This window comes from Lagenorhynchus albirostris, chromosome 19, assembly GCF_949774975.1.
Source record: "Lagenorhynchus albirostris chromosome 19, mLagAlb1.1, whole genome shotgun sequence".
Taxonomy (NCBI): Eukaryota; Metazoa; Chordata; class Mammalia; order Artiodactyla; family Delphinidae; genus Lagenorhynchus; species Lagenorhynchus albirostris.
The window spans coordinates 24,097,421-24,125,400 of NC_083113.1; the positions used below are offsets into that span (position 1 = coordinate 24,097,421).

The window sequence follows — 27,980 nt, forward strand, 5'->3', positions numbered from 1 at the left end:
GAACTACTCCTCAGAATAAGATTCCTTTCAAAGTACTAACGTTCATTGACAACGCACCTTGGTCACCCAAGAGCTCTGGCGATGTACAAGCAAGATTAATATTGTTTTTGTGCCTGCTAACATAACATCCATTCTGCAGGCCATGGATAAAGGAGTAATTTCAAATTTCAAGCCTTATTATTTAAGAAATACATTTCAAAGGCTATAGCTGCCATAGACAGGTGATTCCTCTGATGGATCTGGGTAAATCGAAAACCTTCTAGAAAGGATTCACCATTCTAGAAGCCATTAAGAACATTTGTGATTCATGGAAAGAGGCCAAAATATCAACATACACAGGAGTTTGGAAGAAGTTGATTCCAACCCTCATGGATGACCTTCAGGGGTTCAAGACTTCAGTGGAGGAAGTAACCAAAGATGTGGTGGAACTAGCAAGAGAACTGGAATCAGAAATGGAGGCTAAAGATCTGACTAAATTGCTGCAATGTCATGATCTAACTTTAACAGATGCTTTGTATGAATGAGTAAAGAAAGTGGTTTCTTGAGATGGCCTCTACCCCTAGTGAAGATGCCGTGAAGATTGTTGAAATCACAACACAGGATTCAGAATATTACATAAACTCAGTTGATAAAGCAGGGCAGGGTTTGAGAGGACTGACTCCAATTTTGAAAGAAGTCCTACTATGGGTAAAATGGTATCAAACAGCAGCACATGCTACCAAGAAATCATTTATGAAAGCAAGAGCCAGTCGCTGAGGCAGACTTCATTGTTGTCTTATTTTTAGAAATTGCCACGGCCACCCCAGCCTTCACCCTGATCAGTCAGCAGCATCAACATCAATGTAAGACCCTCCACCAGCAAAGATTATGACTTGCTGAAGGCTCAGATGATGGGTAGCAGTTTTTAGCAATTAAGTATTTTTTAAATTAAGATATATACATTTTTTAAAGACATACTGCTATTGCACACTGAAAAAACTACAGTACAGTATAAACATAACATTTATATGCACTGGGAAACCAAAAAATTCATGTGACTTGCTTTACTGCAATATTTGCTTTATTGCAGGGGTCTGAATCTGAACCCACAATATTTTGGAGGTATGCCTATATTAAGTTCACAAGCATTTTTAGATATTAATCTTAAGTTTTTTTCTCAAAATTTAAACTTTTCTTATATTTCATAGATAAAATCACATTAACATTTCTGGGAATAAACTTTATTACTAGGGCTTTAAAATGCATACAAGATAATTGTAGTAGTACTTGCAGGTAAATATGGGGATTGAGGGAAAAGGAATTCTTAGGAAAAATCCTACATCCTACCTAGAGAACCTCTTAAGCTCCCTCTGCTGGCTACCATTTAAATAAAGTAGAAAAAAAGGTAAACCTCTTTTCTTCTGGGAGGTAATGGGAGATGCACTCTGAAGCTGACAATGCTGTTGTTGAAATTAAAAAGGAAAGTTCTCTTAAGTAAGGGCTAAGTCTAACTGCTGCCTACATTCCCTAATAAGGCTTCAGGACTTCCAAACAGATGGGGGAGGGGGGGTGCGGGGAGGCCACAGTCCACTTAAAATAAGGGAAATCATTATCAAGTTTGAATATGTTAAGCATTAAATCGATATACAAAAATGCAAAAGCATTTATATAAAACAAATCAAATATAAACAATTATCATTTAACACTAGAAAATTAATAATTTAAATACAGTTCACAAAACTTCACTAGAACAAAAAGCTTATACCAAACTATTTAATCTATTAGTTTCAATATTAAGGTTTATTTTTTTCCTCCAGAGTGAGGTTAAGTAACAATTTAAATAATTTTCAGGATGTATAAATGAACATCCATTCAGAAAGAACATTACTGCTTCAAAGTGGCTATCTAAGAAATATTTTGCATGTAATAAATATATTTTATGTTTAGGTTAACAGGCACCATCTTGAGAGCAAAAAAGTATTTTTTTTAATTAATAAATAAATTACATTCAAGAAAACAAGGTGTTTAATATCTGAAGTATGATATATCCTTAAATGTTTTTCTTCATATAGCACCCAAACTTCCAAACTAGAAAGTAGCTTCTAAAATATAACTCATACCTTAAGTTATAAAAATAAAGGCCAAGAAAAAAATCAATTTAAGACAAAATTTACAGTCTATATTATTAATTCCCCATTCAATAAAATGCCAATTTACTAAATGAACTGCAAATATGCAATGTTAGTGCTGAAAATCTGAAATATATATTTTTAAAAGTCACTCTTTCTCAAAGTATTTAAAATATTGCATCTCTGGTGGCAAACCTGCAAACTATCATTTTATTTCTCTAGTTTCCTTACTTCCACTCCCAACCCTACCCCTTAATCTTGTAAAAGCCATCCAGCATTTTTTCTTTTTTTCAGTGGGGGGTGGGGGTTAATACACTATATCCCAAACACAAACACTGACAATACTCCTTGGTAAACAAGGAAATCCCAGAACAGTCCAAGCCTGCAGCTTTGCTCCCAAAGTGTGCCACAGGCTAAATGATAAAGAAAAAAAAACAATCAATGGCCCTTATTGATGCAGTCAGAATGCTCCTGGGAGTTCGTAACTGTTTGAGAATTTGCTGATGTAATCCTGAAGAAAGTTTCAACACATTTTGCAGACAAATATCAGAGAATAAGTCTTTGATTAATAATTTTTCTATTTATTTCTGCCAAGGCGACTGAAAACACGAAAGCCTTTTCATCAGAGAGGTTAGCATAGATGTCAATTTCCTTTTCCTGTTTCTCTGTTAAAAGAAAAAGGGAAAGCTCTTAATATAAAGGCAGTAGATGCAGTATTTTTTTTAAAGTTTTCAAGTATTCCTTTAAATGACAATAAATATAATACATAATAATACAACATACACTAACTGCTATAAAGTATTATGCTACTGAACTGAAATTTTAAAATTACACAAAGGAGTTACTAAAATGCCATGAAATCAATTCTAAGACTAAATGGAGACTGTATATATTTCTATACACACAGTCTAATATCGATATCATTTCTGTAAGAATCTCAAATATTTCTTACTCCTCACTAGCATGAGCTGTTTCAATCAAAATGAATCTCCTCACCCTAAATATGGTCCCTTCTGAACATCAATGGTGCCTTTATGAATATATTAAGTTCTTCACCTTAGCCCTGCTATGGAAAACATGAATAACCAACATTTATTTCTACTTTTCCCCACCTGATTACAAATGTAATCCAAGTCCATGGTAGAAACTTTGAAAAATACAGAAAAATAAAAAAGAAAAATCACCTATTATCTTATGAGCCAGCTAAAATCACGATTAACATCTTTTGTGTATATTCTCCCAAATGATTTTTTTCAGGCTCTACTATGATTCCACATTTGTCTCGTTTTTTGTTTTGTATTGACTTTTTAATCAAAGTTAAACATGAATATAGTTTAGAGTCAAATTATTTTTACAAAACGTGTTACAAAAAAACAGAAGTCCTCTTTCCCTCACGCACATTTCCTACTCTTCAAATAAAACTACTTTTCCAGGTATTCCTTTTGGTTTTTACCTAAGTAACATATTTATCTGATGCAACATCTTGGATTTTTGGTTATAGGCATTATTAATTGACTTTCCACCATGAAATATTAGGATTTATTGTTTTCTGTCTCTTGCCCCCACCATACTCTTATCACATCTTCCCATTATAGTTATATTACCATTTTGATGAGATCAATATTGTGTTTACATTATTCACTGTGTAAATGATTTCACTTTTCCTGTACACTGTTTTCACTGAAGAGATTCTTTTTTTTCACTTGCTTAGTTTTCATTACTAATTGAACCCAAACTCTCTCCTAGTTGGATAAATCTTTCAGAATGTTTACACATATCAATCTTATCTTCTTGAAGAAATTCTATGCTCCAATGTGAAATGGTTGCTTTCTAGGCCTATTGCACAATTATCATCTGGAGATCTCTCGTCAACATCATGCTGGAGATTCTCCTCATCTCTCTCTTGAGTTGGACCCCGTGCCGTAGGTCCAGGATACTTTCTTGGTTTACTTCTTCACTGATGTCATATATCTTGCAGTAGCCTCCTGGGAAAGGGAGTATGGGTAGCAAATTTTTTGAGACCCTGAATATTAGAAAGTGTCTTTAGTCTTTCTTCACACTAGTTAATAGTGTGATTGAGTAAAGACTTGAATATTTCCTCTTAGTATTTTTTTTTTTTTTGCAATACGTGGGCCTCTCACTGCTGTGGCCTCTCCCGTTGCAGAGCACAGGCTCCGGACACGCAGGCTCAGCGGCCATGGCTCACGGGCCCAGCCGCTCCGCGGCATGTGGGATCTTCCCCGACCGGGGCACGAACCTGTGTCCCCTGCATCGGCAGGCGGATTCTCAACCACTGCGCCACCAGGGAAGCCCTCCTCTTAGTATTTTAAAGGCAAAATACTGTCTTCCAACTACTGGTGTCACTGTTAAGAAAACCGTATAGCACTTTTTACAGTTATTTTTTAAGTTATTGCTAAATTTACTACAGTTAAATATACAGATCATAAGTGTACAACTGGATGACCCATACCACAATCAAGATACAGAAAATCCCTCATGCTCCTCTCCAGTCAATCCCTTCCCACCCCACCAGCAACCATTGTTCTACCACCATAGATTTATTTTGCCTGTTTTTGAACTTCATATAAGTGCCATGGTATAGTACGTACTGTTTTGTGTCTAGCTTCTTTCATTCAACATGTTTTTGAAATTCACTGATGTTGTTCATACGTGAGTAGTTTGTTCCTTGCTGGGTAGTATTCCACTGTACCACTTTGATTATTTTCTCTGAACACTTGAAGGACCTTCCCTTTAACCAGAGAGATATGACTTATGATGATATGCTTTGGCATAATATCTAGTTTTAACCATCCATTGGTCTGGGAATTTGGTGAGGCATTTCAATATGGAAACTCAATGTCCTTCCCGTTTGGGAAAACTACTTGAATTATTTCACTGATGACTTCCCAACTACTTCATCTTCTATGTTCTTCTTCTGCAACATCAATTATTTACAGATGTGGACCTCGAACTGGTCCTCTAAATTTCTTACGTTTCTTATTCATTTTTTCATCTCTTTTCCTATTGCTATACATTCCGGTACATTTCTTCAATTTTGTCTATAAGGCTTCTGTTAAAGTTTTACATTTCTGCAAATCGTATAGACATATACATACATATATATATATTTTGAGATTCTCATTTTAAAGTTCATTTTCCAGGTACTTTTTTGACATCTGCAATTCCTTTTAAACATCATCTTGTTTTTCTTTCATGACTACCATACCTTCTCTTACAAAGAATATTAATGGTAGTTTTAATTTTTTTCTTCTCCCTGCAAAAACTTATCATATCCAAGTTATTTTTTTATTCCTCTGTGAAAGCCTGACTGGAGAACTCAGTATTTACCATCTCCAATTTTCACCTAATCTTCCTCATCTTAATTTGGTACTCCTGCCCTCAATGATGCCTGGTGTTTCCTAGACCAGAGACTGTGTTTTCCCTTTCAAAGGATAAACTTGCAGGGAGGGGAGGTCAGGGTAAAGAGCCCTAGCAGGCTATTAAAACACAGACTTCAAATAGTCTTGTTTTTAGCCTCACCTTCACCTCTACACTTTCAGACAATAACTGAGGTAAAAATTCCTGACCTTAGGCAGATGTGAAACAAAAATCAGTTTCTTTCTCAGCTTTCCTCAAAGGAGTTTACAATTTGGGTTTCTTGGGTCTGCTAAAGAAGTTAGCACTTTGCAGAATTTTGCTGCTTCTCCCACTCCTTGTCCTTGTGGGACTTGGCCCTTTAAAAAAAAAAATCCCTTTCATCCTTGTCATTTTACTAGGATTTGGGGAGGGTGCAGAGCTAGATGTGTTTATTCAATCCACCATCTTTAACGTGAAGTCTACATTAACTCTCTATGTTCATTAATAAGGTATTCAGAATTGCCCAATATATTTCAATCAGTCAAAATGTCACTCCTGGGGCTTCCCTGGTGGCGCAGTGGTTGAGAGTCCGCCTGCCGCTGCAGGGGACACGGGTTCGTGCCCCGGTCCGGGAAGATCCCACATGCCGCGGAGCGGCTAGGCCCGTGAGCCATGGCCGCTGAGCCTGCGCATCTGGAGCCTGTGCTCCGCAACGGGAGAAGTCACAACAGTGAGAGGCCCGCCTACCGCAAAAAAAAAAATGTCACTCCTACTTACTAATATCCAGAATAATCATACCCCCTACATATAAAATGAAGACTTATTTTAAACCATCCAAAACTGTTAAGTTTAATGGTTGGCTTTTATCATAATGTTGTTATCTAGATGTCTAAAAAGATTTCCTTTTCATTCCTTATTCTTCCTATTTTTTTCAAAACATAGGAAACAGTAAAGCCAATTAAAAATGTGCTTTTAGACACACTGTCAGGTTTTCCTTATTAGAATAAAGGTAAAGCTTGCTTCAAATTCTTCAAGGGCCCTATGAGCTGGGAATCAATAAACACTGAATTTAAGTAGCTACTTAACACTAAGAAGCATATCAAAGAAGTCTATTCTAAAATATATAGACATTTCAAAAGTTCATATTTTCTATCAGTATTATATTTAGAAAACATGGTCTGCCTTAAGGGTTTGTAAAATACAGCCTGCAAAATTGGTAAAATGCAATTGGCAAAATCTGGCCTCCCACCTGTTTTTACAAAGTCTTACTGGAACACAGCCATGCCCATTCATTTACGTATTCTCTATGGCAGCTTTCCAGATACAATGACAGAGCAGACTAGCTATGACAGAGACCCTATAGCCCACGAAGCCTAAAATATTTATTATCTGGCTCTTTACAGAAAAAGTTTGCTGAATGCCCTTGCCCCTGGCCTACATTAAAAGATTCTATTTTATTATACAAAAATTCCTTGAGGTCCTCCCTGTTTGTATTAAAAGCATCTTACTCTAGAAATAGCTTTCTTAAAACTTTTCTATAATAAACTAAAAATACCTGAAACCAACTTATACCAAATAAACACTTTTTTCAAGTTAACATGAAATAAAAGATCCAAACCTGCATATATAGTCCTACCACAACTACAGAGCCTTCATTTCCCCAAATAAAAGACTGTCATTATCTATTCTCTCATCTCCTCTGACTAGAAGCATTCCTTTTCCATTCTTTGGGTTATATTTCCTTTACTTCAACTGTAAAGAATGTTCTGTTTTCTGGGCCAAGCAGTATTTCCCTCTTTTCTTTTTTCTCCATTGACTTTTTTTTAAATGTATTTATTTTATTTTTTGGCTGCATTGGGTCTTCGTTGCTGTGCTTGTGCTTTCTTTAATTGTGGCGAGTGGGTGCTACTCTTCGTTGCGGTGCGCAGGCTTCTCATTGTGGTGGCTTCTCTTGTAGAGCACGGGCTCTAGGTGCACAGGCTTCAGTAGTTGTGGCACGTGGGGCTCAGTAGATGTGGCTCACGGGCTCTAGAGCGCAGGCTCAGTAGTTGTGGTGCACGGGCTTTGTTGTTCCGTGGCATGTGGGATCTTCCCGGACCAGGGCTTGAACCCGTGTCCCCTGCACCGGCAGGCAGATTCTTAACCACTGTGCCACCAGGGAAGCCCCTCTGTTGACTTTTCTTTACCTAGTTTTCATTCTGAAACAGTCTTTAGCATATATTTTCTGATCATCCCATTGTTAAAGAAGCACCCTCAAGTTGAGAAAACAACTCAACCTCTCTGGAAGATCAGCATAATAGAAGGAAAGAGAAAAAGCAGTAAAATTACCCAAGGAAATTAAGGAGTATAGAAGCACAGTCTTCACAGAATACAGTCAAAGACATTATAAACCTTAGTCCTTTAACCATACAATATTAAAAAATCTTTAACTTTGATAAAACCTATACCAGTGAAGTTATTTTCCCTAACAGTAGCACTTTTATTCAAATAGAAGCACACAAAGCAGAGAGAAACGGTGAACAGGTAAAAAATTCTCAATGTCTAAAATACATTTATATTTGAATACCTAAGACTGAATACCTGAAAAAGCAAAGCATAACTCACAAATAACATAAGAAGTTATAAACACATTTCACTGAAGAAATTATTTTAATAGAGGCTTTTGTGGTGTCTAACAACATTGTTATTTATTTTTAATTGAAATATAGTTGATTTACTTGAGAGAGATTTTTAAAGAATTATAAAAAGCAACTCTCTTGTTTTTTCATTTAATTACTGGCTTGAAAGTCCCACTTTTAAAAAGATATTCATGGGCATATGGGGTGCATTATACCATTCTTTTTACTTTTGTGTAATCTTTTAAATTTTCCACAATAAAAGGTTTTTTAAAAGATGTATAAATCAAAGAAAACGAGAAGTTTTAGTTGATGGTTACAAACAAGTTATTGGTAGACACACTACTTATCAGAAGAAAAGAGAAAATCTATAAGGAGAATATGAATATGTTTTAGACCAAGAAGAATTCACCTTACTATCCAAAAGCTGCCTCAAAATAGGAAACAGAATAGGAGTAATTTAAAAATTCATACTGAAGAACACTTGAGAGTAAATTTTTAAAACTCACAGTATAATAGTTTGAAATAAGTCTTAACAGAATTCAGATTTATCTTTAAAAAAGTATAACTATTTTAACAGACTTATCCAGGATGTCATACACAAATTATCTCTGAACTTTACTATCATCAGTTTACAGCAAGGTGAATTTTACCTAATTTAAGCCTTTAATTTTCCAATAAGAATTAAATTTATGTGACTTTTTTAAAATAAACATCTACCTGAGAGGAAATGCTTTTACAAACTAAAATATGAGTTGGAATTTTAAGTCCAGGAGTTCAATGCCTACCAAACACTTTCTTCACTACTATCTAATTCAGATGTTAGAAAACTTTAATACCTGAAAAAAAAAAAAACAACTGCTTGGATTTACTCATACCTCTTTCTTCCTCATGTTTTTTGGCAGATGCACTTTTAGGTCTTCCTCTTCCTCGTCTGATATGATCTGAATGGCTGTTACTTCGAGACCTCTTTCTGTTTTCTAAATCCTTATTTACTGTAGAATTTATCTTCTCTCGCCTAACTCTCTCTGTTCGCCTCCTCTTGGCCTCATGCTTGTTTTCTGTATGGATGAATAAAAGTGATATATTTTAGGGCTTAGCAAGAACTGTTTGCCCATGTTCTCATTGCTTTCTTCTTTTTTTTTCTAAATAGCACTAGAGTTTGCTGCCTGGCATATTTTATAAAACTACAACCATAACATCTATATGTCCCTCACCCATGCAGGAAAGAAAGAAATTCAAAAGAATTCAGATCCACATTAACACATGAGGTAGTAGGAATCTTATAACAGAAGACAAGTTTCTTTATTTGATACTTTTAATTTCAGCCTCTACAAGTTCACACAATTCCACAGCAACCTTTTTCCTTCTCTCTGTATCCAAGTTAAAAATGGTGAAGTATTACAAAAGGAAAATAAATATTCCATTCCTTTTTTCCCCCTACCCAAATTACAGATTGAAATATGTCAAATACACAGAAGCAAAACTGACCTTAGCCATAATATTTATATTAAAGTTCCCAATAAAAACCAAACAGAAAGTATCTAGGAAAAATATAAAAATACTAGGGAAGTAAGCAGTTTTCACTTTATCCACAGAAGAGGTCATTTCTGACATTCTAAGAGCATGTTTATCCCAAATAAATAGCAATAGGGGAACCTTACTCAACATCGTGATTTAATTAATGCAAGGAGCCACCCCTCTCACTCCAAACAGATCAAAAGGTTGGATAAGACAAACAACAATTTTTTTAAATTGCTTTAATACGTACCTGAATTCAAAAGAAAGAAAGAAAATTCACCAAATGCCTAAAACCATGGTGGTAAAGGGGCAAAACATATAAGAAAATTCATATCCCAAGAACTAAAGAGAACAATTTAAAAGGCTATATAGGGCTTCCCTGGTGGTACAGTGGTTGAGAAGCCGCCTGCCAATGCAGGGGACATGGGTTTGAGCCCTGGTCTGGGAAGATCCCACATGCCGTAGAGCAACTAAGCCTGTGCACCACAACTACTAAGCCTGCGCTCTAGAGCCCACAAGCCACAACTACTGAGCCCACCTACCACAACTGTTGAAGCCCACGTGCCTAGAGCCCGTGCTCCACAAGAGACGCCACCGCAATGAGAAGCCTGCACACTGCAACTAAGAGTAGCCCCCACTGGTCGCAACTAGAGAAAGACCGCGCGCAGCAGCAAAGACCCAATGCAGCAAAAAATAAATAAATAAAGTAAATAAATTAAAAATAAAATGAAATAAAAGGCTATATAAATTAAGTACGCTTAATAGGCTACTATAAAATAAAATAAATTTAAGTAAAATATTAATAGTTATTTCCAAATACCATATCCTTGGAGAATTAGTTAATTCCAGGTCTCAGATTAACATATGCCAGATAATGCAAGAATACCTAGTTATTCCAAACTGTAAGAAAGTTATCTAAGATCACCAGCATCTTGTTAAAGGACTCAAGGGCTAACTTGAAGAGGCTCCTGTTGACTATTATAATTTGAGCATCAATAAAAATAATAACTATAATAGACTGAAACACCTAAAGAACCAACTCACTATTTTGAAAAGTGAAATAAAGGAAAAGAATAAAGCATTTACCCTGCCTTTTCTATTCAAACTGTACCACTCACTGGGTAACAAAAGGGTAGATGAAGAGCAATTTCTTATTTTAGAATCACTGTGGCTAAAAAACTGAAGAAGGAATAAGAGTATTACCATTTTCAACTTGAAATGAACTAAATGTAAACATCAACAGCAGCTAACATCACAAAAACAGAGATAAGTAGACTTTGTGCCTCCTTATAGAATACCTACCTAAGTAGTCTTGCCAAAAAAAAAAAAAAAATCAAATCTCATCAAGCCCTTAGATCCAAATTACAATTTATAAGAAAAAGAGAAATCATTCAAAGAATGTGTTAACATACACCATGGAGACACAAACAGTAAATCCAAATGGACAAGTGATAGTTTAACATATAATCTGCAAGGAATAAAAGAGAAAATAATGGATAAAGAGAGAGCCAAAAAAGATATCAGTCATATGCAACGTGTGGACCTTATTTGAAATCTGTTTTTAAAAACCATTTATGAGAAACCTGAAAATTTCAACACCAGTTGGATATTTGATATTATGGAATTATTGTTAATTTTTTATTGTGCTTAAGTTTTTAAAGGTCTATCTTTTATTATTATTTTTTTTATTTTTAATTTTATTTCTTTTTGGTTGTGCCGCATGGCATATGGGATCCTAGTTCCCTGACCAGGAATCAAACTCATGCCCCCTGCATTGGAGGCATGGAGTCTTAACCACTGGACCGCCAGGGAAGTCCCAAGGTCTGTCTTTTAGAAACATGTAATGAAATATTTATAATTGATATGAAATTTGCTTTAAAATAATATACAAGAGAAGGAGTGGATGTGGATGGGACAGAGTATGCTTAGAATTTCTCAAAAAAAAAAGTTGAAAGAAATAGTAACAGGTAAAGCTTTTTATAGTATGCCTTTTAGAGTTTAACACTGAATATAAGTTTGTTCCTTCAGCTACCCACCCATCTCTGCAAACTTCTTCATAGCCAACTTCTCAAAAACGAAGTATCTGTACTTTCTGCCTTCAGTTTCTCACCTCCCATTCACCCATCAATTCATTCCAGTATAGCTCCCAACTCAATGAAAATGATCATCAAGAAGGACAAAAACCCCTGTCAGCAAATCTAATAGACACCTCTCTTTAATCATCTTAATACCATCTCTCAAAACTTCAACACAGGACTACTCTTTTCCTTGAAATTAATTTTTTTTTTTTTTTTTTGTGGTACGCGGGCCTCTCACTCTTGTGGCCTCTCCCGTTGCGGAGCACAGGCTCTGGAGGCGCAGGCTCCACGGCATGTGGGATCTTCGCGGACCGGGGCACGAACCTGCATCAGCAGGCAGACGCTCAACCACTGCGCCACCAGGGAAGCCCCTACGCCACCAGGGAAGCCCCCTCTTTTCCTTGAAATTAATTTTTTACTTGATTTTCAGGTTCTGCAAATCTCCCATCTCACCAGTCATTCCTCTTTATCACCTCTGCTGTCTTCTCCTCCCTGCAGGTTCTTTTCCATCTCTAATATTAAAGTCTTAGGACTCTGTCCTGAGCCCAGATAAACCATGGACCCAAAACATTAAAAACTATTGTTATAATCGTTCCAAAATTTCTACTTTCAGCTCTGACTTCTTCCCAAAGCTCTAGACTGCCTACCTGACAGCTTCACTTGTATGACTCACAAGCATTTCAGATGTGCCAAAAAATAACTCTTGATTTTCCCTCCTCCAACCTTCATTATACTAGTAAATAGCACCAACCAGTTGCAAAAGCCAAATAACTTGTAGTCATTTGTGACTCAGCTTGTTTCTTCTATCATCATAGAAGTCCATAGGTACTCTGTGCAAAATACATCCACAATTTCTTCATTTCTCCCACTTCTATGGGCAACCGAACACATTCCCTAAATAGCTGCCAAAATTATCTTAAAAAAAAACTGTATAAATAAGCTTCCTTTCTAAAACCTTTCATTAGCTTTTCACTTTATTTAAAAGAAAGTCAAATTTCCTGACCAAAGACTATAAGTCCCCCATAAGACCTGACATTTGCCTCTCATCCATCTAATCTCATACCAGTAGCCAGTTTGTTCAGTACTCTGCAGATATGCCTTCCTTTTAATAAAACAAGTTCCTTCCTCCCTTGAGTCTCTGCATTTGCTAATCCTTCTGCCTAGAGCTTTCTTCCCAAGGCTCTTCATGAGACAGGCTTTATTTCCTTCAGATGTCAACTTATAGGTCACCCCTCTGAGTCTCCCAGCCCAAGTTACTTTCTATAATCTTCTACTACTACTACTACTATAGTCTTTCTATAATTTTCTTCTACTACTACTTCTACTACTACTACTACATTTATTTATATGCTCAATATGTCTCCCCCATCAAAATATAAGCTCTATGAAAGCTGGGGTGCTTTTGTCTGTCTCATTCACAGAACCTAGAACGTTACCTACACATGTTAAGTGGTGCTGAATAAATAAAATCAGACTGAACACATGATTTATTTCACTATCTTCTCAAAAATCCTATTGAAATGAGCACAAACATGGGTAAAAAGGTAAAGGGAAAAAGGAAAATAAACCTGCAGTGCTTGAAACAGGAAAGGGTGCTATTAACGATCTAAAATTACAGAATTTCAGCAAACTGGCAAGCTAACAGATTCTAAGTAACCAGAATAGAAAACACTAAAATTCAAAATAAAAATAAGAGATATCTCCTATAGCAGGGATCGCTCTTCTTCCCAAAGATATTCCCAGGACAGGACGAAAAGTACAGTAAGGAACAGCAGGCCACAGGGTGATCATCAGAATAACTAGAACTACTGCAGAACAGTTGGGCCTATGTATACAAAGTAACACATAAAGACGTAAAGCTCTTGGGAATCAAGCGATGTTCAAGGGGACTTTGACCCTCCACAACACAGAAAGAAGAAACAAACAAACAAAAAAGGCAGTTCCTCATAAAAATGAAATACTATAAAGGATCTCACATTCTGTCCCAGAATGAAACCTTCCTTATTTTGGCAATCATGGATTTCAACAGCATTCCCCAGCTCACCTAATTTACATCTAAAAGCCTGCCAATAAGCTTCTTCCAATTGTACACTAAAGAGATGTCAAAATAGACTTTCAAAACAGTGTAGGATATTCATGCAAGTTATCTACACTGATAAACCAAGACCTTCATTTATAAATATCAACAGGCAATTAAGGATTACCAGCTATTTGAAGAAAATAAAAAGTGTGAGAGAGAGAAGAAGCAAGATAAAACATGCAGAACAGGGAGCTCCCTAGTGGTCTAGTGGTTAGGATTCTGGGCTTTCACTGCTGTGGCCCGGGTTAAATCCCTGGTCAAGGCCAAAAACAAAATAAAAACAAAAACATGAGGAACAAAGGTAGTTCAGGAAACAAAAAAATCTTAAAACATTTCAAAGCATACCTTCTGAAAGTACTATATCATTAAGATTTTTTTGCAGAAATAGAAAACTCCATCCTAAAATCATATGGAATCTCAATGGACCCCAAATAGCCAAAACAATCTTGGAAAAGAACAGAGAATCACACTTCTTGATTTCAAACCTTTTCTAACAAAACTACAGTAATCAAAAAAATGTAGTACTGGGCTTCCCTGGTGGCGCAGTGGTTGAGAGTCCACCTGCCGATGCGGGGGACACAGGTTCATGCCCCAGTCCGGGAAGATCCCACATGCCGCGGAGCGGCTGGGCCCGTGAGCCATGGCCACTGAGCCTGCGCGTCCGGAGCCTGTGCTCCGCAACGGGAGAGACCACAACAGTGACACCCCCGCGTACCGCAAAAAAAAGAAAAAAAAGTAGTACTGCCTTACCAGAGACATACAGACCAATAGAATAAAATAGCCCAAAAATAAATCCTCGAATATATGGTCAAATGATTTTCAATAACAGTAGCCATGAAAAAACAGTACTTTCAACAAGTGGTAATTGGGAAAACTGGATATCCACAGGCAAAAAAATGAAACTGGACCCTTATCTTATACCATATACAACAGCAGTCCCCAACCTTTTTGGTACCAGGGACTGGTTTCCTAGAAGCCAATATTCCCCCACCCCGGGGGGGGGGGAGGGGCGGAGCAGGGGGATGGTTCAGGAGGTAATGCGAGCAATGGAGAGCAGCAGAAGCAGCTTTTGCTCGCTCGCCCATCACTCACTTCCTACTTTGCGGTCCGGTTCATAACAGGCCGCGGACTGGTAGCGGTCCGCGGCCCGGGGATTGGGGACCCCGATATACAAGAATTAACTCAATATGGATTGAAGATCTAAATATAACAACTAAAACTATAAAATGCTTAGGGGAAAAACTTCAAGACAGTGGATTTGTCAATGATTTCTTGGATATGACACCAAAAGTACCAGCAACAAAAGAAAAAATAGACAACTTGGATTTCATCAAAATTAAAAACTTCTGTTCAATGCATGAACAAAATGTAGTAAGTACATACAATCGAATATTATTCAGGAAGGAAATTCTGACACGTCACAGCGTGGATGGAGACATTATACTAAGTGAAACCAGACACAAAAGGACAAATATTGCATGACTACACTTATAGAAGGTAACTACAGTAGTCAAATTCAAGTTCACAAGCACAGAAAGAATAGTAGTGGCCTGGGGCGTGATGGGGGCGGGGAGTGGGAGGAAAATGGGGAGTTATTGTTTTATGTGTGTGGAGTTTCAGTTTGGGAAGATGAAAAGAGTTCTGGAAATGGACAGTGGTGATGATTAAGCACATGATATGAATGTACTTAATGCCACTAAACCGTACAACTTAAAACGATTAAAATACTAAATTCTGGGATTTCCCTGGTGGCGCAGTGGTTAAGAATCCACCTGCCAATGCAGGCGACGCGGGTTTGAGCCCTGGTCTGTGCTCTGAGACACGCCTAGAGCCTGTGCTCTGCAACAAGAGAAGCCACTGCAATGAGAAGCCCACGCACTGCAATGAAGAGTAGCCCCCGCTCACCGCAACTAGAGAAAGCCCATGCACAGCTACGAAGACCCAACTCAGCAAAATAAATTAATTAATTAAAAAAAAAAAAGAAAAAGTAGGGATCTCCCTGGCGGCCCAGTGGTTAAGACTTCACCTTCCAAAGCAGTGGGTGCAGGTTCGATCCCTGGTCAGAGAGCTAAGATCCCACACGCCTCATGGCCAAAAAACCAAAATATAAAACAGAAGCAATACTGTAACAAATTCAATAAAGACTAAAAATGGTCCACATCAAAATATCTTTAAAAAAAAGAAAAAAGAAAAAGAAAAAGTAGGATTATCCTTATAGTACAATGGAAAGAAATTTTAGCATGACAGCTGTGCAGCAGACCTAAAATCAGTCTTGATTAGAAGAAATCAGAGGATTCTATGAAAAATGTCTTTTAAAGATGAATATAGATATCATTATATAAACTATATGATTAAGAACTTTAAAGAAAGGCACAGAGATGAAGGTATGTATTTTTTCATCAAAAGGCAAAATAAAAACTATGTTCCATATATGAATGTACAGCAATTTTAAGTGATTAGCATGTAAGGAACAATGTTTTCTGAAATAACAAAACCAAATCTTCACTGTCAAGTAATTCAGAGTTGAGGATCACTTACTACTGATTAACGTTCAATCATTTTGGGTTTCTAAAAGGTACTGGTGATAATCATTTCCCCATTTTTCTTCCTTAACTACATGAGCGAGTATGTCGTTTATGGACTTTGCTTATTTATCAGCCTTTCCCTGTTAGAGAATAATTTAAAAATTAGGTTTAATATTTTTATCCCTTTTTCCTTCCCTCAATAAAAAATGGAATTTATTTAATTTTGTTATTTATTTGACTAAGCTTAACCCAAAGTTTATACTCACTGAGAAATTAACAGTTAAATACTAATAAGCTGTTCAAAATTCTTACCGTTTTTTTTTTTTTGCTGTACGCGGGCCTCTCACTGTTGTGGCCTCTCCCATTGCGGAGCACAGGCTCCGGACGCGCAGGCTCAGCGGCCATGGCTCATGGCGCCCAGCCGCTCCGCGGCATGTGGGATCTTCCCGGACCGGGGCACGAACCCGTATCCCCTGCATCGGCAGGCGGACTCTCAACCACTGCGCCACCAGGGAAGCCCCAAAATTCTTACCGTTTTAAACCTTTTTCTTACCTTTAGCGGAAGTCTTGTATAAACTAGTATCTCAGTTAGATTTTCAGTTTACTTTTTCTTTACAGTTTTTATAATGAAAAAATTTTAAAGGTATATCCATTGTTATTAAATGCAAAATAGCACCCTTGATGTCACTAAACCACCCAGAACACCCACTTGGAAAACTAAATTTAAAGATTTGGAACAGAGTTTGTTCTCACCAAAAACTGCTTCTGTCAGTATTTGGTAAATGACCAAATACTTGAATAGATTACTACCTACAGTACTGAAGGTTTAGGCCACAGTACAGATACTTTCAATTTTAGGAAATACAGTATTTCCTTTAATTTCTTTTTTTAAAAATTTCTTCAAATTGGCAGATGAAGACTCAACCTCAAGGCTACTTTTTTTTTTTTTGGCTGTACGCAGGCCTCTCACTGTTGTGGCCTCTCCCGTTGCGAAGCACAGGCTCCGGACGCGCAGGCTCAGTGGCCATGGCTCACGGGCCCAGCCGCTCCGCAGCATGTGGGATCTTCCCGGACCGGGGCACGAACCCATGTCCCCTGCATCGGCAGGCGGACTCTCAACCACTGCGCCACCAGGGAAGCCCAAGGCTACTTTTTAAACTCTCAGTCAACCATTCAATTTAGAAATGAAATCCTACATGAACAACATAGTCAATTTTTAAAAATTTATCTCCATTTAATATTGACCCCCTAAAAAGGATAAAAGAAACAATACTACATTCCTAACTCATTTAGAAAAGAATCAAAGAATAATTAATTGCCTTGAGGTTCTATGCACTTGTACAAAACACTGAGCATTAATACAGCTTTATTTGTAACACTCATCTTTTCCTCTCACCGAAATTAATATATTTTTACAATTTAAAATTAACTTCTGTAATAGATTTTATTTATCTATATTTTCAGCTAGCAAAGTTCTATATTGTTCTAGCGTCCCATCTCCCTATTTTCATGTATGTTATGAAGATATAAAGATGATTAGTATATTTGCAAAATGTGAGTTTTCAACATTTCAAATCTAGATAAATCTATGACTTAACAGATTATTTTCCTCCTGCAGGTCACACAAAGTTACAATAATTAAATAAGAGGTTTCAACCCACTGAAATTTCAAATAATCTTTTATAGCTTTGATTTTAAGATAAGTGCAATCTGAGCTTTAAGGATGTTTCTTTTTTGTTTTAAATGTTTAATTATGCAAATAACAGTCTTCCTTGGGGACCTCCCTGGTGGTGCAGTGGTTAAGAATCCGCCTGCCAATGCAGGGGACATGGGTTCGAGCCCTGGTCCGGGAAGATCCCACGTGCCGTGGAGCAACTAAGCCCATGCGCCACAACTACTGAGCCTGCACTCTAGGGCCTGTGCATGCTGCAACTACTGAGCCTGCATGCCGCAACTACTGAGCCTGCATGCCGCAACTACTGAGCCTACATGCCACAACTACTGAAGCCCGCGTGCCTAGAGCCCATGTTCCACAACGAGAAGCCACCACAATAAGAAGTCCACGCACAGCAACGAAGAGTAGCTCCCGCTCGCTGCAACTAGACAAAGGCCGTGTGCAGCAATGAAGACCCAATGCAGCCAGAAAAAATTTTTAAAAAGAAATTTAATTGTAAAAATTAGTATTTATTGAGTACCTATAACATACCAAGCTTTCTTTATGTTAGACATTTTCATATACACTTCACCTACACTTCAATCCTCTAAGTTGGTACTATAAACCTACATAAACACAACTAAACAGCAGCTGCCCCTGGAGGTTAATTAACCTGTTAGAGAGTGTCCAAACTGGAATCTGAATCTGAAGCCAGATCTTCATATAATATATAACAACATACAGTACATGTCTGTACTACACCAAACTGATTTCCAGGCTTTGAGTACTCTTAATCCTTCTTAAAACCCTTTCCTCCTTTTGTTCTACAGCACAGTCTATTCCTGATATTTCTCTGTCCTTTCTATTCTTTGTTTGTCTTGCTGGTTCTTCTTCCTCCTCCCTAGGATTTCTAGGCTTCAATGTTTCATCTTCACTTCAAGGTCGCAAGTCTACTCTTATTAAACAACAGAACCTTAGGAAACTCCAAACGTAAAATAATAATGAACTGCTTCTCACTCATCACACTGACTTACGTAACACCACCTCTGTTGGCTGTTCTCCTGCGGCTGACATTTCTTCTCAGCTGACATGACCTCCCTACCCACTTCTACCCTTTAAGATTGGAGTCTGCCAGAGTTCAGTCCCTGAACCTGCTTCCTCTTCCTACCCTATAGACTCTATAGAACTAGCTCATCCATTTCCATGATATCAACAACCATGATGATTCAAACCTTTCTCTCTGGCTGAGGCTATTCCCTGAGCTTCAGACGGTATGTCCAACTGGGAAAAAAAAAAAAAAATCCACACGGATGATATTTCACAACTATATCCAAACATAGTTTCTTCATCTTTCCCTCAAAACTTGTCTTCCCTTTTATCTTCCCTTTCTAACCAGTAATCCCAGTCAGAAATCTGAAAGTCATTCTAAAGTCTTCCCTTTCCTTCAAATGATTCTAAATTCTTAACACTTGTAGCATCTGTCCCTTTTCTCTGTCCTCATTTACATTTCTTCCTTACCTCATTTCTCACCTGAATTGTTGGTATATAGAAGGGTCTCAAAAATATTTGTTGAGTGAAAAACTAATAAACACAATTGTCCCACTAATAGCATGGACCATGTCTTATTCATTTTGGAGCCTCAGAACTGAGTTGACATGCCACCCCAGCAAATCTACTGAATGAATCATTCCAAGGTTCCCATACCCAAATCATACTCTTAGGAAACAAGAACCAGGAATTGATTTTTAACAGTTCTCTGGATGACTCCTATATAACCAATCCAGCAACAGCCTTTAAGAACTAATGAATTAATAGTAAGTCCATTACCATGTTGAAAGGGAGCAAACTCAGAGGCAGAAATGGAATTAAAACTACTTTCCTCCCATCTCTCCACAGACCTAGGATAAACAGACCTCTCACAGACATAAATATATGTAATTCTTGAATCATCTCCTACTATAACCATTCTTTGCTTAACTCAGCATCCTCACTCAGTTAACATACTGCAAAAGCTCACTTCCACCTTGTAACCCCACAAACTATTCTCTAGACAGAAGTCAGAATGATCTTTCTAAAAGGCAAATCAGAGCATGCCACCCTCCCCTCACCTCATTGCACATCCCAGGGATAGTTTCTCCTCACACTGTAAGAACAAAAACCAAAATCTTACTCTAGTTTACAAAGCCTTAAATAAATAATCTGGCCTCTGCTTATCCCTCTGGCCTCATATCAAACACTCTCCTGGTTTTACTGTCTACACTGCAACCACGCTGGCCTTTTTGTTCCTAAAATATACCAAAATTTAACAACCTTAAAATTTTTGCATTTGCTATTTCATCTGTCAAGAATGGTCTTCTTCCTGATCTTATCATGGCTACTACCCCCCTGTTCCTATTCAGCCTCAGCCTAAAATGTCACCTCTCAGAGAAGCTTCCAACCACTCAATCAAAAGTAGCCTTCCAGTCACACACCTCAGCACTCTATTTTAATTTCTTACAAGGCGTTTATTCACAAGTTGATATTCTCCCTGTTTATCTGTTCTCTATTTCCTGCCTACAAGCATGCATTAAGCTCCATGACAGCAGTGAACCCGCCTTGATAGTAAATTCATTCATTACTTTAGGCCCAAGGCTTAGAACAGTCCTAGCATACAGCAGGTGCTCATATATACACTTGCAATCAATCTACTCCTATTTGGGGATCATGAACATATAAAGTTCTGACTTTATCAAAGAACAAATAACAACATTTCATTTTTTAATAAATATATCTGCTGAACAAATCCAATTTGTCTATATTAATGGGAAGGTAAAATTCAAACAAAAAATTTTTTAGATATTCTATATCAGGGAATTACAAAAAATAACCAATGTATCTAAAAATTATATTCACACCAAAATCAGGTTATATTTTTTCAGTCACCAGTTTAAAAAAAAAAAAACAAAAACCTACTTTAAAGTTGTTACACATTGTACCAGCACTATGAGAGGAAAAACCAAAATGTCCATCAAGCAGTAAACAGATAAACAAATTGTGGCATATCCACACAAAGAATACTATTAAGCAATAAAAAGGAATGAATTCTTATTGATATACACAACAATATGGCCGAATCTTAAATTATGCTCAGTGAAAGAAGTCAGGCAATAAAGATTACATACTGTATGATTCCATTTATATAATGTAAAGTTCTAAAATAGTGACAGAAAGTAGATCGGTGGTTATCTGGGGGAGTGGGAAACAAGATGGAAAGATTACAAAGGGGAACTAGAAAGCTTATGGGAATGATGGACATGTTCATTATCTTGACTGTGGTGACTGATTGGTGTAAACACATGACAAAACTTATCAAACATACACTTTAAATATGCACAATTTCCTGGAAGTCAATTATACCTTTAGTAAAGATTTAAATTTTTTTAAAAAAAATCAGATCAGGTCACTCCCTTGCTTAAAAGCCTTCAATGGCTCTCCATACTCCAAAAATAAAAAATAGAAAATTTGTTACAAGCGTTATCAGCATTACAAGGGAGTTAACATTTAAATAGAATAAACGGCATACTAATGTCATAAGCTGATTTCCAATAGCTAATAAAAACCAAACACATACTTCAATAGACTTTAATTTTTAACTTCAACAAAAATTGAATAGTAAATTCACAAAAATTAATTTTAAATTTCTACATCAAAAAGCTAAAAATGTGGTAAACTCTCACAATTACCTGTAGAAGATGGTGATTTTTCTGGGTGTTTTGCATTTAAAAGTTTTCTGCTAATAAATATGTAACCACAGGGACATGATTTACATGCAACAGGAACCTGTAGACAAAAAAAAGAAACAATTTATTATTACTATTTTTCTGTTCTTTAACTTCTCAGTGTTTATGTACTCTCCTAAACTGAATGATAAATTATTTGAAGTAGGAATCGTGGATTTATTTAAACCCCACCTCCTGACAACAAATTATGAGATGGGTATTGTGTCCTCTAAATCTTCACATTCTAGTAACACACTACAATAACCATGAATGTAGCAAATGCACGGTAAACATGTGCTGATGTGAGTGAACAACAGAAAACCACAATAGGGTCAGAGCCAAGGAAAATATACGGGGAAAAAGGTAGCATTTCCTAAAATATTAGTTTGAAAGCAGTTTATATAGAATAAATTGGAAAAGGGGGCGTGATTGGGAAATCATTAAAGTAATCCCAGCATAATATTATGGGCCCCACTGGAATAGTGAGAATGTAAATGGAGAGAAGGTAGATCTACAAGACATTTCAAAAGGGTAAAGAACTGAAAACAACCCAGGTTCCAACATGAGCAGGTAAGATGCCTATTACTACCAATAGAAAAAAAAAAGTTTACAACAACCCGTTTGAGGGGCAAAAGTGTTGTACAAACAAAAGAGAATGTGGGACAAAGCAGGAGTTGAGATCTAGTATCTTACAGTCTCAGCTCCAGGAAGGACGTCGGATAAAACACAAGCTCTTCAGGCTTCTGTTTCTAAATCTGTAAACTATTTTTACAAGTGTCTCCTTTCTCCATTTCAAGTCTGTCAATATTTTTCTAAAGCCAAATGTTAGGGACTTCCCTGGTGGCACAGTGGTTAAGAATCCGCCTGCCAATGCAGGGGACATGGGTTTGAGCCCTGGTCTGGGAAGATCCCACATGCCGTGGAGCAACTAAGCCCATGTGCCACAACTACTGAGCTTGTGCTCTAGAGCCTGCAAGCCACAACTACTGAACCCGTGTGCCACAACTACTGAAGCCCGAGCGCCTAAAGCCAGTGCTCTGCAACAAGAGAAGCCACCACAATGAGAAGCTCGCACATGGCCATGAAGAGTAGCCCCTGCTCACCGCAACTAGAGAAAGCCCGCATGCAGCAACGAAGACCCAACACAGCCAAAAATAATAAATAAATAAATTTATAAAGCCAAATATTATTGAAAATCATTGAAAAAAGCTTTAGCTTTCCCTCCACAATTGTTTCACTAATATTAACCTTAATGATCCTTGGACTCAGGGCACATTCACTGAAAACCAGAAATTAATCTCAACAAAAAGTACTCACAGAATACCAATTACAATTCCCTTTGTGAGATAAGTTCCATTTGCCCACTGTTCTGCTTATGTAAAAGTTTAATCACTACTATAAAGCTTTCATCCATTTATGTAGAGAATGCCTCATGTTCTAGAATATAAATGTGATCTAAATAAGCTAAATCAGAATTCTGGCAGAATTCCTTTTCTTTGCATAAAAATACTGAACAAAGAATTCTAGTTTGTATTTATGAAAAATAACAATGAAGCTATAAAAATAATCAAACTCCAGGTATGTCTAACAGCTTGCTTTATCAAGACTGTAACGAGGGCTTCCCTGGTGGCGCAGTGGTTGAGAGTCCGCCTGCCGATACAGGGCACACGGGTTCGTGCCCCGGTCCGGGAAGACCCCACATGCCGCAGAGCGGCTAGACCCGTGAGCCATGGCCGCTGAGCCTGCGCGCCCGGAGCCTGTGCTCCTTAACAGCAGAGGCCACAACAGCGAGAGGCCCGCGCACCGCAAAAAAAAAAAAGAATGTAACGAGATTCTTCCAAACCATGACAGAAAATGTAATGTTACATTTCTTAATAGTGTAAAATCTGCCTAAAATAGGTATGTTTTGTCATTTTAAAAATTTCACATCTTCAGAGAAACCAAGCTCAAAGGTACTGACTCATTTCCTTTATACTTAAACACATCATTAACGACATCCACAGCAATATAAATTGTTTTAAGTTAATGCTACCCAAAAAAAACACAGAACGTGATGTTCTTATTCAACATACCCTTTGCTACTCAACAACCATTTTCTTTCAGCTATTGAAACTCAACAAATTGAAATTTAATTGTCTTATACACAAAAAAATTATATCAACCCATGTCCAGAATTAACAGTGTGCTACAGTTAGATGAGAAATGTACATTCGGCTTTGGGATGACTAATTCAATTGACAGGCTGATTTACGTCCCTTAATGAAAGTGTCTTATGCTCAAGGAACATTCATGCGCCTGAGCTAAGTCACCCTAAGGTCCTTTTGAAAATGTAAAGTTCCTTCCCCTCACACCAACCCTGAAGAAAACCCAACTAACCACCACCACAATACAGATCCTGTAAAAAGAATTATTAAATGAGGTAGACAACTTCAGTTATATTAATCTCTTTAAATTATTGTATAATTTGGATTTTAAACAAACACCTAAACTTCCATGAAATTTCAGTTGTAATGCCAAAGACAACAGTAATGAAAGTTCTAATGCTATACTTTCAGGATTTTAAAATGCAAGGAAAAAACTTTGAAGTGTTGTTTACTGATGGCTTGTGAATCAATTTATTCCTTGAAAAATAGGTATTTAGATTGTAGGCATGTTTTACAAGTAAGACAGGCTTAAAAAACAACTGCAAAAAACAAAATCCTGACCCTATATTGTTTCACTGACTTTAAAAAGCTCAAAAATAACCACAATACAGAGAATCCATCTATACTCTTTGTTGCTAAGAGCATCTAAGTTACGTACAGTAGATATATTTGCTAAATGTCACATAAAATTTCCTAACATTTTTTCCTAAAAGGGGGAAAAAGCTGATGTAATAAAGAAAAAAAAAAAAGCAAAAACAGAAACATACACCAGAGATCCCAGAAAAATAATAAGAATCCTGACTACTACTACACTCAAAATGGCTCAGTAACTTGAGTTAGTGGATGTGAAACCCGTTGAAAATGAAAAGTATTGTGGTTTAGATGTTTCAGAACTATATTTTCAAATGGGGGAATGTAAAAGGGGACGTAATAAAGCAACTGAAAATCTAGGTCTTTCTTGTTTGCTGATCTCTGTACCTGTTTTTAAACTTACACACACATAGACAGAATTTATGTAAATCTACTCAACTGAGGCAATCTCCTCAAACTTTAAAGATTTTATATTTATGTTTATAAACTATATCTAAATTCTAATTTAATATTCATCAGGCAACTTAGAATAACAGCAGTATTCTAAAGCTTTTTTTAAAAATGGCTTTCTGGATTATAATTTTTTTCTCATTTATAAGAAACTGTACTTTCAAATAACTAGAAAACTAAAATTAATCTATTATTTTCTTCAATTGAGTTACTTTTAGTAAAAGATAAATCGCTTTTAAGAATCACCAAAAGTTTGAATTAGTCACCATGTATGTTATCTTATTTAGAATAAAGAACACTACAAACCAACATTTTAAATTATGTTGTTGTAGCCTGTTATGGAATGAATTGTGTCTCCACCTCGCAAAAACACCCCAGCAACAGATTCGTATGTTGAAGCCCCAACCCCCCAACGTGATAGTATTATTTGGAGATGAGATAATTAGGTTTAGATGAGGTCATGAGGGTGGAGCCCTCAGGATGGCATTAGTGTCCCTGCAAGAGACACCAGAAAGCTCTCTTTTCTGCCAGGATCTTGGGACTTCCAGCCTCCAGAACTGTGACAAAATAAATTACTGTTGTTTGAGCCACCCAATCTATGGTATTTTGTTATGGCAGCTGGAGTGGAGGTTGTGTGTGTAACAACAAAACAGAATGTGATATTTCCAAATAAAATGCTGATCACGTTTTGTTGAATAGTTACAGGGACTCCTACAAGTTTACTATCCTTTCCTCTTTTTTTAACGAGGATATTAAAAACAGGTTATTTTCCCCAAAAGGTTACTGTATGCCAAATACAACAAGGTCAGGATTTGCAATAACTGATGCCCTACAGAAACTGGAATGCATAATGCATACCATGTAAACCTTATACTTCTGCACAATTAAACGGAACAAATGGAAATGATTTAAATATTGAAATAATCTTCAACAAGGAGACTTAAATAGAAAAGTCCAACTTTTTCAGAATTTAACAAATTTAGTTTAATGGTAAGAATGGAAATTTAGGATTTCTCTGGTGGCGCAGTGGTTAAGAATCTGCCTGCCTATTCAGGGGACACAGGTTCGAGCCCTGGTCCGGGAAGATCCCACATGCCGCGAAGCAACTAAGCCCGCGCACCACAACTACTGTGTGTGCGCTCTACAGCTCGCGAGCCACAACTACTGAAGCCCTCGCACGTAGAGCCCGTGCTCCACAACAAGAGAAGCCACCGCAATAAGAAGCCCGTGGACCGTAACGAAGAGTAGCCCCCGCTGGCCGCAACTAGGGAAAGCCCCACGCGCAGTAACAAAGACCCAACGCAAACAAAAATTTTAAAAGAAAAGAAAGGAAATTTAACTCTGTTTTGGAAAACATGGCTAAATTGTTTTTAGAATGCATACTCAATAAACTCAAACAATCAATAAACCGTAATTCTCCTTGCACAGTCTTCCTCTGATCAGCATATCTATCATTGCCCATAAAAGATACTGAATAAAACATGTAACATTTTCTGTTAAAAGATTTGATCAACCTTTAAGCTTACTCCTTAAAGTATGCACTAAAATCAGCTTATTAAAAAAGTCTTCAGGGCTTCCCTGGTGGCGCAGTGGTTGAGTCCGCCTGCCGATGCAGGGGACGCGGGTTCGTGCCCCGGTCCGGGAAGATACCACATGCCGCGGAGCGGCTGGGCCTGTGAGCCATGGCCGCTGAGCCTGCGCGTCCGGAGCCTGTGCTCCGCAACGGGAGAGGCCACAACCGTGAGAGGCCCGCGTACCGCAAAAAAAAAAAAAAAAAAAAACTTCATCCATTTCAAATTACTCCTGATTTAAAAAAAAGGAAAGAAAGAAAAAGGGAGAAGAGGTAATCATTTTGAAAAAAATCCTCTCAGTGGAAAAGAAAAAAACACACCCAGATCTGCATGTTGGCGTGAAATAGGGCCCTTACTAATGCTTTTAACTGAGAGTCTTAACTCATTCGATTATAAGGTTTAGAGGAACTTCTATTATTCTAGTAAAAAATGAGGCATCCTTAATGCGCCTGGTAAGATGAGATTTTTTTAACTTACAGCTATGACACCATTAATTCTGTGTAGAAAGCAGTCATTTAAAATTCATAAAACCACATATATATATTTTAGAAGATCTGGAAGCAGAAAATGCCAAATTTTTAACAGTGGATACCGCGGCGGGTAGGGGCAAGTGAGGAGCGCTCAGGAAGGGCTTCAATGGGGGCGTCATTCAATAACGTTCCATTTAAAACAATGTACAGAAAGGATTCACGATTATTTACGTCAAAAATATAATAAATATATTTAAGAGAAAAAATCTCCATATTTCGCCAAAACTTAAAACTATTACACTGCGGGCCTGTCACATTCAAGCATCCGCCCAGGTCGCGGGGGGACAGTTTTGGGGGTCTACCGTACACGTCTGAAACGGGAACAAAGCAACCCTGCCTGGCAGAAGGCGGATTTCGGAGCCAGGAGCCCAGATTCAGAGTCGACACATCGAGGATTCTCTTCAGGGCAGGAGGGGGCTGAGGGACCGAACTCGTCCACTTGGGCTGCTGCCCCACACTCCTGCCGCTGTCACCGGAGCCGGACAGGCGATTCTGGGAGGGTCCGAACAGGGCGCCCCGTCAGCTCACGATAAATCCACGCCCCCTCTCACGCCGCTGGCCACAGGGCAAGATACTCGCCCGTCTGATCGCCGCCAGGTGGGCACCGGCCGGGCCGCGGCCCCGGGCGCTTCCCCGGCAACCCCTGGGCTCTATCCGGCCGGTTGAGGGCTCCCATGGTGGCCAGTGCTCAAGGGCCGGCCCACACGCTCAGCCGCTGGGACCCCGGCGAGGCGGCCTCTCCACAGCCAGCGGCCGCCGGCAACGGACGCCCGCCCGCGCGCACCCGCCCCACCGGCCCGTGTGCCCGGTGTCCGGCCCCCGGCGCCCACCTGTTGGTCGCACTCGGGGCATGATTTGGTGGCCATCTTCACTTTCTTGGCTCGAGTTGCAGACATGCTCCTCTCTGGTGGCAGCGGCGGCGACGGCAGTGGCGGCGGCGGCGGCAGCAGCGGTAGCGGCGGCGGCGGCGGCGGCGGCGGCGGCAGCGGCCCGGGCTC

The 27,980-nt window shown here is 38.1% G+C and overlaps 1 protein-coding gene across 2 annotated transcripts; it reads right to left on the reverse strand.

The window, feature by feature from the left end:
• Window positions 1–1,112: 1,112 nt before the first annotated feature.
• Window positions 1,113–27,936, reverse strand: LOC132509317 (UPF0547 protein C16orf87 homolog). Of its 2 annotated transcripts, none has more exons than XM_060130210.1 (4): window positions 27,813–27,936; window positions 21,661–21,757; window positions 8,959–9,141; window positions 1,113–2,773 (listed from the first exon to the last, which is right to left on the reverse strand). In XM_060130210.1, the coding sequence occupies exons 1-4, from the start codon at window positions 27,876–27,878 to the stop codon at window positions 2,655–2,657; spliced, it is 465 nt and encodes a 154-aa protein (XP_059986193.1). In that variant the 5' UTR covers window positions 27,879–27,936; the 3' UTR covers window positions 1,113–2,654. The 2 variants fall into 2 exon arrangements, with proteins under 2 accessions (XP_059986193.1, XP_059986194.1); XM_060130211.1 differs by lacking the exon at window positions 1,113–2,773 and adding an exon at window positions 7,674–7,745.
• Window positions 27,937–27,980: the final 44 nt, after the last annotated feature.

Coding starts and splice junctions, on each gene's coding strand:
- LOC132509317 (XM_060130210.1), bottom strand. CDS start 27,878: ATGTCTGCAACTCGAGCCAAGAAAGTGAAGATGGCCACCAAATCATGC. Junction 21,758..27,812: donor GCCCCGAGTGCGACCAACAG/GTGGGCGCCGGG, acceptor TTTTGTCTACAG/GTTCCTGTTGCATGTAAATC. Junction 9,142..21,660: donor AAAATCACCATCTTCTACAG/GTAATTGTGAGA, acceptor TCATCCATACAG/AAAACAAGCATGAGGCCAAG.